Source organism: Bufo gargarizans, chromosome 1 (genome assembly GCF_014858855.1).
Source record: "Bufo gargarizans isolate SCDJY-AF-19 chromosome 1, ASM1485885v1, whole genome shotgun sequence".
NCBI classification, from domain to species: domain Eukaryota; kingdom Metazoa; phylum Chordata; class Amphibia; order Anura; family Bufonidae; genus Bufo; species Bufo gargarizans.
Genome location: NC_058080.1, coordinates 10683002 through 10697726, shown reverse-complemented (window position 1 = coordinate 10697726; position 14725 = coordinate 10683002). Strand labels below are relative to the sequence as shown.

At 44.4% G+C, this 14725-nt stretch overlaps 1 protein-coding gene across 2 annotated transcripts in view; it reads right to left on the bottom strand.

Annotated features, from left to right (window-relative positions):
* SFXN5 (sideroflexin 5) overlaps positions 1 to 14725 on the bottom strand; it is a 227180-nt gene that overhangs the window by 57180 nt on the left and 155275 nt on the right. Inside the window, exon 14 of one of the 2 annotated variants that reach the window (XM_044294483.1) lies at positions 13637 to 13747. The exons of the other annotated variant lie outside the window; for it this stretch is intronic. Within the exon in view, the coding sequence (XP_044150418.1) occupies positions 13727 to 13747 (21 nt within the window). The 3' untranslated portion in view covers positions 13637 to 13726. Of the gene's footprint in view, positions 1 to 13636; positions 13748 to 14725 lie in introns of those variants that run through there. 2 annotated transcript variants of the gene reach the window in all.

The following is a 14725-nucleotide window of genomic DNA, read 5'->3' as shown; positions in this document are numbered from 1 at the left end:
GCTGACCATAAGGGGTCGACTCTTCAGGAGGAGATCTGGGAAACCAGACTGCTATTTCAGAAGAGCTTTTTTAAAGGGGTTGTGCAGACATAAAGGTATTTCTACAGGCCAGTGATTGTGTGAATGAATGTTCATTTCCGATCACTGCCCCGTGTAAACATGTCCGCCGATCAGCCAATGAAGCAAACAATCACAGGGGGTGAACGATCGCAGCAACGAGCAATCCATCTCATAGACACAATGAAGCCTCGATGTAAACGGAGCTAATCGAGTGCTGATGGATTTGCCATATGGTCAATCATTGCTCATTATGGACAGGAAATCTGTCCCTGTAAAAGGACCCATACTCTCTTGCCCGATGTGACACTGGGTGTAGGGAGACACCACTGCACACTGAGCAGGACAGGCTTGGAGGCAACAAGCCATTACTGCGCATGGTTTCTATTCTAATTAACACCCCACATAGTGTGCAGGTCAGATGTGGCGCGACAGTGTATGCCCGCACAAGAATTTTTAATTGGGTTGGGACACTGGTTTGAAGAAGAGCAACTATGTGTTAAAGCAGAAGGGAATGGACGCTGTGCATAGGGTGATCTGAGAAGTGAGCGTCCATTTTAGATGAAATAAGAGGGGGTCGCAAATGGTTTGGTAAGACAAAAGAGCGGCTCAGGGTACATACATACAACCCAGCTAATGTACTTTTTATGTAAAGTGAAGGGTCTCTTTAAGGTCTTCGTTAGGTCTGGTACCTGATACATTTTTCCATCAGAGCTGTAAATAAAGAAAGTGGAACAAGGCACCCTAAGTCCTCTTTCACACGGGCGAGATTTCCGCGCGGGTGCAATGCGTGAGGTGAACGCATTGCACTCGCACTGAATCCGGACCCATTCATTTCTATGGGGCTGTGCACATGAGCTGTGATTTTCACGCATTACTTGTGCGTTGCGTGAAAATTGTAGCATGCTCTATATTGTGCGTTTTTCACGCAACACAGGCCCCATAGAAGTGAATGGGGCTGCATGAAAATTGCAAGCATCCGCAAGTAAGTGCGGATGCGGTGCGATTTTCACGCATGGTTGCTAAGGAGACGATTGGGATGGGGACCAGATCTTTATTATTTTCCCTTATAACATGGTTATAAGGGAAAATAATAGCATTCTTAATACAGAATGCTTAGTAAAATGTCGATTGAGGGGTTAAAAATAATAAACTAATTTAACTCACCCCATCCACTTGGTCGCGTAGCGGATCTCCTCTTATTTCTTCAGGACCTGGGTAAAGGACTTTTGATGATGTCACTGCGCTCATCACATGGTCCATCACATGATCCATCACCGTGGTCAAAGGTCCTTTACCCAGGTCCTGAAGAAAGAAGAGGAGATCCACTACGCGACCAAGTGGATGGGGTGAGTTAAATTAATTATTTTTAACCTCTCAATGGACATTTTACTATGCACTCTGTATTAAGAATGCTATTATTTTCCCTTATAACCATGTTATAAGGGAAAATAATAAAATCTACAGAACACCTAACCCAAACCCGAACTTCTGTGAAGAAGTCTGGATACCAAACTTGCAAAAGGCATTAAAACGCTTTGAACTTGCGCGGAAAAATCGTGCATTTTCCCGCAACGCACCTGCATCCTATCCGGCCCTCACACGCGACGTCCGTGTGAAAGAGGCCTAAAAGTAGCACCTCAAAATTAGGAAACCCTGTCAGGGTTTCCTAAAATTGCTTAAAATCTCACCCCTTCACAATGGCATTAGTTGGAAAATCTCTGTCACATAGGGCGGTCACCTTCAAGTAGGGCATCTATGAGACACGAGGATAGAGGAGCCGACTGTTAGGGAGTGAAGGTTGGGTCTCAATAGATAAATAAATTACGTGCAGGAGGACTTATGTGCACCTCCCTGACGCTATACCATAAGAGTGAGCATGTGGCTGGCGCCCTAACCATATTAACGATGACGATAAAATACAGGCTGACATTTGTGCAGAAAACCAAATGCTTCCATTTACATTCCTGCGTCTTTGTTTATCAGTCTAATAAGTCTGGGCACTTTTAATGAAGGGTGGGCAGCTCTCGTTGCTAGCTGGTGTCACCATATGGGAGGAGCGCCAGGGCCTGTATTGTAACAGGGAGTATGTGGAAAGATGGTAGGAGAGACTTCTGCTACCAGCTGGCCCATACTTACTAATCACAGCGAGGCCGCAGATGCTATTTTTGGCCGCTTGTGCAGAAGCTTTTACAGCATGAGTCCCGCTGAATTTCTGCGGAGAAGGCTCATCCTTTGGCCACAGCGACTACGTTACATCAGTGTGTTACTGGCAGGACTATTATAGAAGGGGCTGCCTACTGTTCAGCCATAGCTTCCAGCATGGACCTACCTGCTGCCATCTTACACCCTGCTTCTCTTCCGTACTTTTGTGTCACTCAAACTATTGATGAATCCGGAACGCTAAGGACGAACAGAGCTGTAAGTTGCCATCGGTCCGGGGAGAGCTGCTATTGTGAACGGCTATAGATAAAATGGTGACATACGTAAATATTAATAATTTAAGAAAACTGAGATGATCACCATCAGACAATGTGCCATGTGTGGCTAGAGGCTCCTGGAATATTGAGATTGTTAGGATTCACCCCAGAAGGGAGAAGACAGAAGCAATCTGCGGACAGACGCTGACGCCCTGCTGGCTAGGATGGTTGCCCTCTTCTCCCACACTGTGAAGTGCGTGCAGTACTTGGGCTCTTGGCGGGCTCCATTCTAGATCCATCTGTCTGGAGGGCAACCTGCCTGCTCTGAATCTGGACACTTAAACTCTCTGCTGCCATGAACCAGGGGGATTCCAACTAGGCCTTCTGTCATTGACTGAGGACTCCATTTTCCCTCTGAAGGCTAAAGGCCAAATTTGCTATTTGGAGAGGGTAATGAAAGTCCACTGCAGATGCAGCACATGCTCAGTATCAGTACTATGCAGACACCATGTCGTTCTTGCTCTTTCAGCCCCCCTTCCCTATATTGTATATTGGTTTAGAGACTGCATGGCTTCCTGTGTGGCTGACCACCTGTTCAGTACTAAAGTGGTCACAGGATGTTCTATCTTCTATAAAGTGTACTGCCTCGCCATGCTACAAAGTCTTCCTAATCAGGGAGCATAAGAAAAAGGCAAGAAAAGAAAACTGGGTATAAGAAGTATTATTTGGTGGGTAAAGCCACAAAAACCAGAGACTGCAAATAATGTCACATTTGTGGACCACCACGCAACCTCCAGGTAATGGAAAGTCAGAATCCAGTACCCTAAGTATAAGAGTACAGGCAGCTCAACTGGTAAGGGGTCAAGTGGATGAAGGTGTAAAGGAGTGTCACAGGTGGGGGCAGCGAGATGTTTGTAGAAGAGATTTGGTGTGCAATGGGAAAACTGTGTAAAGCACTGAGAATTTAGGTGTTGAAGGTGGTCATAACAATGGGAGGGAATGGTAACAAAAGTTACAAATCTGACCCCTAACATTACTGAGATGACTCTAGCAGGAAAACCAAGATGACCCAACATGGCACCTGAAATGTTTTTGTGTCTTTCGAAATTCTATTAAGCAAAAATATTTCTTTAATATGACTGTGCAAAATTATCATAAACCTACCCTACTAGCATGAACTTGAAACTCCATAACAAACACATCACTATGATGGTTTTTAAGAAGCCCTCAAAGAACATGATAGTAGCTGTCAAATGCTCTTACCAAAATAGTTTCTCCATAATTATCAACTAGGAGGACAACCAAGGGTGCAGCCATACCCCCTCCTCTATGTGGATCCTCTCAGCCTTGCCTATTCTGTAGGAAACACTAATGATCCTATAACTAGTGAGCTGACTGATGGGTTTAAAGACCTCATAAACTGCACTTATTTGGGTGGCTCTTTGGGTACAGTTAGTGCCTTCTATGTTCTTGATGACATCTAAACGACATCCTTGTTCCTAAAAAAAACTATGTGGACATGAGTGTATGGATGTAGCAATCTTTCAGTTGGTTGGTTATTGAACTGAAGAGTAATGCCCCAAATTAGAAGAAGGGACAAGGAATTAGGCTGACATTTTTTGAAAGACGTTGATGGGGCAAGGTTAGAAACTGGGTGAACCATTCGAGAAGCGCAACTCAATGTCTTTGGCTATTTATATTGACATACGGTATTGTGCATACCTGTCATCCAGCAAATGATACACCTAATATATCCACAAGGCACATTCAATTCAGTCATTTTGTGCAATAATCTTAGGCAACAACTCACAATCCAACATGTGAGAGGAGGTTCGTGTTCTTCCTTCTCATGTCAGGGGAAAACATGACAGCTTGAGAAGAGCAAGTGCTGCATAAAGGATATACACATTAATATCTTATTTTGTTATTGTGATGTAATTGTGACTTGTCCTCATTTACATTAGCAGTCAGACTGCGGAACAGATGGCAAGGTTTAGATGTATTAAATAATCTCTGATGCCCGGTGACAGATCTGAGCGAGGAGGAGGGGACAAGGAATCTGGCCTGGAATGTGCAGTGACTTTTACACGGGAATGTGATGGGAACGGTGAAATTCTACTGGTGCATATCCAGAAAAAATATAGCAAATGGCATTGTAATCTGGAGATACCCAAGAATATTAGAGAAGTTTCCATAAAAACTGCACCCTCAAAAAAAGACCCACAGAAGCCACTCATGTCATGCTTCATGCATCTGACTGATTGAAAGGGCTTCCTTAAAATGTGTATCGGTCACAAATTGCGGAGAAGAGTGGATCTATTAGGTCACTAAAAGGATTGTGTGCACGGCTAGACCAGTGAGCAGAGCCTAAGGAACTGTGTGTTCTTCACATCTCATAAAGAAGTATGGGCCACAGTGAATCTAGAGGTCGCTATCTCTGGTATAGTCTGTGTTAAAATAAGCCAATATGCAGTAAAATTTCGATTTGTGGTGGCACAGCAACGGGCAACAAATGTGGTCACTAGTGTTGGTTGAGCACCAAAGTGCTCAAGTAGAACACCTCGGGATGCTCGGGTGCTCTACAGAGCACCCGAGCACAATAGAAGTCAATGGGAGAACCCGAGCATTAAACCAGGCACCCGCTGCTCTGAAGAGGGGATGGCGTCTGGTTCATAAGAAAAGGTCAGAAATTGATGGAAACACCATCGAAATGGTTCAGGAACAGCATGGGGAGGATGTCTGGATGCATCTTGGACTCCCAGGTCGCTGCTGAGAACGATGTTGTCCGAGTAGTACACCACTTTTACAGACTGACAATAATACGCACCAAACCGAAGATAAAATCGATTTTAGAGGAAAAATTGTTAGGAAACATTCTTCCCTGTATATTTACTTGTATATAAAGTGCAAGTGCTGCCAAAAATGACAAGGAAGAGGCACTCCGATACAACCTGTATATCACATAATGGAGGGCCTCATTCACATTGTGGTACAATTGTTCAGGTAGTGGGACTCCTACACTCATAAAGCCTATGCACTAAGTGAAAGGACTGCCAAAAATTACAGGGAAAAGGCACTGCAATACACCCTTTATTACACATAAAGGAGGGCATCATACACACCATTGAAAAATGTTGATTGATGGCCTGCTGGTGACCCTCAAAAACATTAGGAGCAAGGGCCTGCTGGTAACCCTCTAAAACAATAGGGGCGAGATACTGCTAAGCTGACCATCTAAAACACTAGGGTTGAGGCCCTGCTACCGAGCTGACCATCTAAAAAAAACTTTGTGGGCGAGGGCCTGCTGCCGAGCTGACCATCTAAAAAAATGTTATGGGCAAGGGCGTGCTACCAAGCTTACCATCTAAATACATTTTGTGGGCAAGGGCCTGCTGCTGAGCTGACGATCTAAAAATTTAGGGGTGAGGGTCTGCTGCTGAGCTGACCCTATAAAACATTATGGTTGAGGGCCCGCTGCTGAGTTGACTCTCTAAAACATTAGGAGCAAGGGCAGCCTAATAAGCATGTTGATATGATGGAGGAGGAGGACGAGAAAAGGAAGATTGATCCATATACCCACTTTAGTGGTGGAAGGGGTGCATGGGAATACAGTGTATTCAATACACCATAAAAGCCACATTTAGAGTGCCTTTATGTTCAGTTGTTTTCCTCTGGTGGAGTAGAGAAGTCAGGGGCAATCCAGGCCTTCTTCATTTTTATAAGAGTCAACCGGTCAGCATTTTCAGTTGACAGGCGGATACGCTAATCAGTTATTTTGCCCCCAGCAGCACTAAATACCCGCTCTGCCAATACGCTGGCGCAGGGCAGGCCACCACCTCCAAGGTGTAGAGCGGCAGTTCGTGCCACGTGTCGAGCTTGGACACCCAATAGTTGTAAGGCACAGAGGGATCACTGAGGACGCTGACACGGTCTGCTATGTACTCCTTCACCACCTACCAAAATTTTTCCCTCCTTGTGACACTAGGCCGCGCATCAGGTTGAGGGTGCTGGCGGGGTGTCATAAAACTGTTCGAGGCCTTGGAGAGTGTTGCCCTGTCTCTGTTGGAACTGCTGTGTGTTCCCCTCGTCTCCCCTCCTCGGTTGGCCAAGGAACTATGTACTCTATCGCCAGCGTTGTCAGCTGGAAATTTTTGGAGCAATTTTTCCACAAGGACCTTCTGGTATTGCACCATTTTGCTTGTTCTCTCCACCACAGGAATGAGAGATGAGAAGTTATCTTTGTAGCGGGGGTCGAAAAAAGTGAACAAGCAGTAATTGGTGTTGGTCAAAATGCATACAACGCAAGGGTCACGGGAAAGGCAGCATAACATAAAGTCAGCCATGTGTGCCAGAGTCCCAACAGACAAGACTTTGCTGTCCTCATAAGGAGGAAGACTCTCAATCGCCTTATCCTCTTCCTCCTCTTCTACCAACCTACGCTGAACAGATGGACTAAAACTTCCATGGGTACTACCCTCTGTAGCGGAGGCAACAGTCTCCTGCTCTTCATCATCCAATTCGCGCTGAGAAGACGAACTGAGGGTGGTCTGACTATTACCCTGTGTACTGTCTTCCCCCCATTTCCACATGAAAAGCATCTGCCTTAATTGTGAGCAGCGAGCGTTTGAGTAGACACAGAAGTGGGATGGTTACTCTGATAATAGCGTTATCGCCACTCACCATCTGTGTTGATTCCTCAAAGTTGCGTAAAACCTCATAGAGGTCAGACATATGAAAAAATTACACTGAATGTCACTGATATTTCGGATACGCAAACATTATACAGGAGATGTAGCGCAGGTAATGTAACTGTACACAGCAGACACTGTCTACTGAAAAGGTACACTGGATGTCACAGATATTTTTAGGCTGCGAACACGTTAGACAGGAGATGTAGCACAGATAATGTCGATGTCTGCAGCGGCCAAACAATTGCAAGCTATTTAGCGCGATGCTCGAGTAAAATTAGTGTTCGGCCGAGCATGCTCGCCCAACACTAGTGGTCACAGAAGCAGGGCAGGGGTCGCACTTTGTAACCGCTTTGCAGGTAGAAGGTCAGACACAAGCGGGGTCAATAACAGGAATACCAGAACTAAAGAACACCTGCACAAGGCAGGTCCCACATGGAACTAATTTCCTAGGCATTGATCGATCGGGAAAGGGTTCTTAATATGCCACATGGTCACTGGGTGTAGAAGCCTGAGTCAGTGTGTGTGAACAGCAGTGGGGGGCACCAACTGCATTGTGCCGGGTGGGTGATGGAATGTCTATCAGAGAGGGTCATAGGTGATCAGCAGTAATGGTGTGAATGGCCCACGAGAATTACTACAAAAACACCATCTGGTACCATTTATGATCCAAATTTGTTGACTTCTTAGAAGGTGGAATATGTTCCCAAGGAACTGCACACAGCACCCACTGCTGTGTGGTCGCTGAACTATGGATCCAGCAGTATTCTGAATGCAGCTCTGGATGTATGTAGATAATTTATCCCAATATTAGCACCAAATTAGTAAACCTAACCATATTGGAACCAGAGGACAGAAAATTAGCCTTCTATTTGGTTGCTACACAGTCCGGAAATGCCCCCTTAGCCTTGTCATTCATGGGACTAGGCAGGATTGGGTTTCTTGTTTACAAGCGGAGGTATGTCAAATATCCGTACTGCACCTCTTCCCAGGTGTGCGGGTGACATGGACACATTCTTCTCACCTAGAACCTGCAGCCACTGATCGCCTCTCCATAGCTGGAAGCCATTAAGAATCAAAGGGAAAGGGGATGACATCTGACAGTCCGGGCTAACCACCTTGCCCTTAACCATTCGGGGGATGGGGCTTGAAAGCAGCACTTAAAAGGTACTTGATAAGACAGAAGCATTTTTCCGGTACTTGAAAACTGTTCTTTTGTCAACAGTTTGAGATGCATTGCTTTCGTGAAAGTGTCACTTGTGTAGAAGAGAGCGAAGCAATGGGGCGCAATACATGTATGCAGCTGGCGTCCAGTTCCTCTCTTTTACACCTGGCTCCAAGTTCTCCTTCCTTTTCCCTTTAGCATCAATTAAAGTTGAACAGTTTTGCTGAATTATCCTGCAAGGATTAGAAGATTATAGTGCAGAGGTTAATTATGGCAATTACCCCAGTGACACAATCGGGGCTCGCTCTACCTGACACGAAAAAGACCTAAGGTGGATCCTGAAACAGCGCTAATAATGCACTAGCCACAGGGTGAAGTTAAGGCAGACAAGTGTCCATGAGGAGAGGGAGTCTCATGTAGTATACACTTTACATACACTCCTCAACATTCAAACTGCAGCACCAAGAAGGAAAAGTCGTGGAATTATGGAAATCACAGGATCGATAGACATGATAATGATATGCAAACGATAAAGAAAATGGAAACAAAATATTCATAAGGTCTCAATTTATTCAGTATGGAGTATGAGCGTCACGTGCAGAAACACATGTTCTTACAGCCTTGGCAAGCTATCAGTGAGGTCATTAAAGGTTATCTGAGGAATGTTCTGACTTGCTGAATGCACTTGGGCACGCAAATCATCAAGATCCCTTGCTGGAAGCTCCCTCTGCAATGGCTGACCAATGACGTCCCAGATGTGCTCAATGGGATACAAGTCTGGAGACACTGCAGGCCATGGTTAAACGTCTCACAGTAGCAGCCTGGTCTTGTCCTGTTGAAAAATGGCTTCTGGGCCACTTTGGAGAAATGTCTGTACCACTGGTTCCTCAACCAAATCAATGGAATGCATAGCTATTAGTGTAACCGAACTGAAGACTAGAGGGGTCCAGCTACCATACATTATTCTACCTCACATCATAATCCTGGGAGTAGGACTGGTATGACGTTCCCTTGTGAAGGGCTCTTCATGGTATTGTCCATGTGGTCTCCAGACCAATCTCCAGCTATTATTGCGTCTGAGACAAAAGCCGGACTAATCGCTGAAGAGGATAGACCTCCATTCCGGTCTATATTGCCTTCTTGCTGTGTATCAGCCTTTGAGAGCAGTGGTGTGAGGTCAGTGGAACACCTGTAGCTTGACATCTGGCTCATAGCCCAATGTATTGCTGTCACTTTCTGATGGTTTGCTGCCCTAGGCTTGGGATGTGAAAATGTCACTTGTAGTACAGAATGAATCACTATATGCCATTCTTCTCATCAGATGATCAGTCTGGGCAGAGGTTCTCCTCTGTGCGCCTACTGCTGTCATTCAAGTTCGTTGTTGTTCTCCCAACCACCGAGACACGCAATGTTGAACAATGCTGACATCTCAACCTCGCTGCCAGAGTGATTAACTAAAGTCTCTCTGGTCAAGGATTCTGTCCATCTCAATTTGCTTCATCCCACATGACTTGATCTGTGGCTAAAAAACTTTGCTTTCAGTCTGGCTCTTATGCTCCTCCCATATGTTACAGATTGGAGCTAGGTGATTGAAAATGTCATCATTTGTAAGGGACACCTGCTACTTCCTTGATTTACATAACATTATGGCTTGTCCTTCTTGATGTTTTCATTTCAATGTTGAGGAGTGTAGATAGTATTCTTATTTCGTAGGTCAGTCCGTCCAGCTGTAGAGGGTGGCAAGGCCATAAGCATCCATAAGCATATACGGAACCTGCAGCACTTTATTAGGAGAGTGTATGGGTACAATGGCTGATCACACAAGTCGAAAGTGATGTATCTGTGCTATACATAGCCATCTTACCCAATTGAAGATTTTTATACTGTCTATAGATCCAATGCAATATCACAATGTCATGGACGGATGTTGTCACTTGTCACATTCTAGGTGACACACATGCCTGATGCAGGTTTTTGTCTAGGGACCAAGAATGGCAAGTATAGCCCTGGTTAATAAGCATGGCATCATCTCCACTCCAGCTCCAATCCATTCTGATATATTAGTGGTTGTATCTCCATAGGGTCATGCTATTAATCCAGAAAAACCATGTCAAATATGGCTCTTCATCTTCTTCTAACGGGAAATTCCACCTCAGACAATCGCTACTTATTAGAAGGGTCCAATGACGATAAGCAAATTACAAAGTGTCCTCCTACTGGGATCCTCAGCGATCGATCAGCTGAAATCTGTGGATAAACCAGTAAGTGATCAGTTTCCCTGCAGTGACGCCACAGGAGAAATTGGGTATTACACGTTGTCCAGTTACATAAGGATCAATTCCATCTGCGCAAATTGCAAAAGGTGATTCAGATTGTCCCAATGTGAAGAAATAAATGTGTACAGAAGGTCCAACTGGTAACAGTGTGGAGGCGAGTGGTCTAAAGAAGGTGGCAACGAAGAGTGGTTATCAGGCCCCAACAATTTGTAAACCAAATGATAAAGAATTTTGGAATTAAAATAAAATATATATATAATTTATACAAAAAGTGGCAGTTCTGTACGTGTGTACCTTCAGCATTCACATATACCCCCTCATAGACAATATTCAGAACATGGTCATAGGTCCAGCATAGCAGGAAACCATCGACCACCATCTGAACGCACCATTACAGTACAAAGGGGCATCTGAGGTGTCATCGAGATCCCGGCGGCAACCTCGGCGCAGCTCTATTGTGAAGTGTCACTTGATTAAAGCATCAGCCTTTTAACTGTGGACACATTTCACCCTCACCAGCTCCACTAATTATTGACAGTTGGTGAAGAGGAGATTTCACTTTTTCCTCCTGTTAAACTGCATCTAATTAGTAATTACTGGTTCACTGTCATCTCCCTGAAATAATCCCGCTGCACCATGGCTCATTAACTTTTTGCTGATTGTGACTTGGTCCTGCCAGCGATACAAGGGCTGAAGCAGATCTGGAAATAACACTCCGGCTTGGTGTTTTTGGGGGTGCAGTTGAAACGAGGGATGTGGAAACTGTATTAGGTGACCGGATATGTGGCCACGAGAAACAGAACCATATACAGTGGGAAACCAAGCACCTGTCACCATATAAAAAAACAAAAATGTGAATAGATTATGTGGGCCGAAATAGCACTGGTTCCCTGATCATGAAAAGTGGTTAGCCATGGAGGTGGCAACTACTTTGCTTCCCTGCAAGGGGAGGTTTCTTATGCTATCCACTTGCGGACAGTGTCAGAGCGGCCTGCTGCAGCATGATCTTGCAAGACCACGATATATACTAACCTCATCTGGAACATCTTCTCATTCCCGGCAGAGAAGTCTCACTCTGGCCTGAGTGAGAAAACGTCCTGGCTGAAGTTAGTATACAGAGTGGCCTCACAAGATTTAGTAAATCCCGAAAATATGCTGCAGCAGGCTGCTCTGGCACCGTCCGTTATGATTGTCAGAGCGTGAAGAAACCTCTCCTTGCAGAGAAGCAAAGTGGTTGACTGCATATCAGCTGCTGTAAGTTTAGGGCGACATATCTGAAGAATGGGGGGGATAGGCAGATGAAATAAACAATACTATGCTCCATTAAGCAGTGCTATTTAGCCCATATAAAACAGGCACTGGGATGGTGCAGCTGCATCATACCACTCCATTTTAAGAATGCATCTGGTCATGGTCAGAGAAGTCCCATCCAAGGAAGTCCATCTCAAAAACAAGAATGTATCCATGGACAATCACCTCTGCTATGGGACAAATGGGGAAGATGCCCTTCATCACTCTTCTTCTAACTCGCCCAAGGGTAACACACTGCTTCTCACCCATAAGGGATGAAAACATATGGGTTGTGGTTCAGGGAGACCAAGGTTGGAGGTGTCATGATCAAGGAGCGAGCCTCGACTCATGCCTGTACTCCTTAAAAAGGACCAAGTAGGTGGAATCAAGTCATAATTGAAAATTTAAATTGCATGAGAAGCGGAAGATTAATAAAAAAAAGAAAAAAGAAAAAAGAAAACAGAGGGAATAACACTTGTTTTGTTCTTGGATCTCGATACATTTCTCCTCGGTGCAGCAGTCTCATTAATTCTCAAATGTTGTTATTAATCATTTCGCTAATCATAAAATCAGTGATGGCCATATGACCTCAGACTGCGGTAATAGAGCCAACACAGACTGAACGTACTGAGGGAAGAGTACATTTGTACGACATTGATAGAAAAAGAAAATAAAAAAAAATGAAAGCTCTAATTGCATCTGGGCACTTGGCATTCCCGGCACATTTGAGGGAGCTCAGGGCTCTTGGCCACAGAATTCTTGGCGAGCTCGATGAGATAAAGTGAATTCACATGATGTTGTTGGGTAGCTGACACCAACGTTAAAGGGAAAAAGACAGCTCTAAGAGAACAGTAACGGGGCGGAAAAAAAGTGGCAACGTCTGGCCGGCCCACGGGGCAAGAGCAGGTGTCGCTTACTGATGCCTTCATGGAACATTATGACTCTTCTACAAAGTAATCATTCACTTAATTACGCCGCAACCTTTATCAACTAGTAGAAAACAAACCAAGATGTTTTTGTCCTTTTTTTTAAATTTATTTTATCTTTACGTAATTAAAATACGTTCAAGAAACCTTCTGGATAGAAAGACGTTACAGGACAGAAATGACCAAGTCAACGATGAAGTCCATCACTGATAAACATCTAGAATATCAGTATATCAGATGACGAGGCAATGGTTAACGCGTCCCCCGTTCTTCTGAAAACAGGCTGGAATTTCAATTGAAAGCTGTTTAAAGGCCAAATCCATTTGCAAATGATTTTGCATAATTAAAATAAATGTGTTTTCCGTTCTGAAATAATTGGAGATATGTGGTGTTGATATCTGAATGTGTGGCTTAGATAGTTGTGATATATTTTATGCAGGTGAATGATTTGCCTCAGTGTACCCCACTGTTTGTATGAAAAAAATGTTACCTGGAAGTGAATGGGATTTTTAGATATTTGCTTTACAAAAATGTACTGATCCCAGAAAACAGGTAAACATGGGGAAAAGCAATGTTGTTTCCATAGACGTGGTTCTTCACGGAGATGCTTTTTTTTGGAAACACAACTTGAACCTTCGACATCCGCACCATGGTTGTTCCCTATTGGCATGGACATAATGTAATGGTTTGACTGGGGCTGTCATGTGATAATGTCAACTGGTGTCATGTCCATGTTCTCAAAAAATCCAGGGAGGCAGAAGACCCAGAAGCAAAGATTTGTTGTGATCAAACTGTGAAGAAATTGTCTACTCGGTACAGGTCTTCCTGTGGTTTTTGCATGGTTTTCCGTTGGGTTTGTGATGTGGCTCCTTGTGCTATTTAGCGTAATGCATTTAGGAAACCCTCAATGGGGATCCCAAAAGATCTGCGGACAAGAAGAAATACTCGTTGTAGCACCTGGTTCAATCCCACTGGCTTTGCACTATTTTAGTGTTGGAAGTATGTTAGTTCCTGGACTATGCAATGTTTAGCTTTAGGGAAGAGTTTTCAAGGTAACTTTCAGAGTTCATCTTTAATATGACATTCCATAGTATTACCAGAGGTGGTCAATAAAATTGGGAGACCACCAATTGCAAGGATTCTGATTACTCTCCAGTAAGCACACCTGGCCTGTAATGCTCATGGTAGAACATCGATGCTCTTTCCAAGTTACAAGTGGTAGGAGACCAAGCTCAAGGACCTTCATCAATGTCATCGTCTACCAGGTCTCGATGAAATTACTAAAGGCTCAATCACAGGACCATGCATGCCCTGTGCCCATGCTGCACTATCGCGGTCCGCAAGGCACGGGCACCGGCCGTGTGAATCCCGTATTGCGGCGCAGACCCACTGACTTTGAATGGGTCCGCGATTTGCAATATATGGCAAAAGAAAAGACATCCTATCTTTTGAGCTGCGGAGGCACCAAAAGTCCACGGACGGATGTACTTCATGTGTCTCCATGGGTTTCCGATCTGTGTCTCTTTTCGACACCGAACTGTATGTTTCAGATTGCGAATCCCATTGATATGGGAATCATACGTCCGGTGCCCGTATATTCTGGACACGCTGTTTGGATACAAAAGGGTGATAAATATTGTACTTCTCTAGTGTGCATTTCGTATGCAGAAAATACATTGGGGTCATTTATTAAGACTGGCGTCTTATTAACCCCTATATCTGGCAGTGGATCTGCCAAAGTTATGAAGAGGATAATAAATGACTCTCATGGTGCTCCACTAAGGTCTGTACAGTGGACCTTGCATTTGGCTTCACTGATGGAACATCAAACTCTTGACAGCTGGCGCTCTAGCAAAAAACAGCTTCAAAGAAAAGTGGGGCTAAACTCAATGTTTGGTAATAC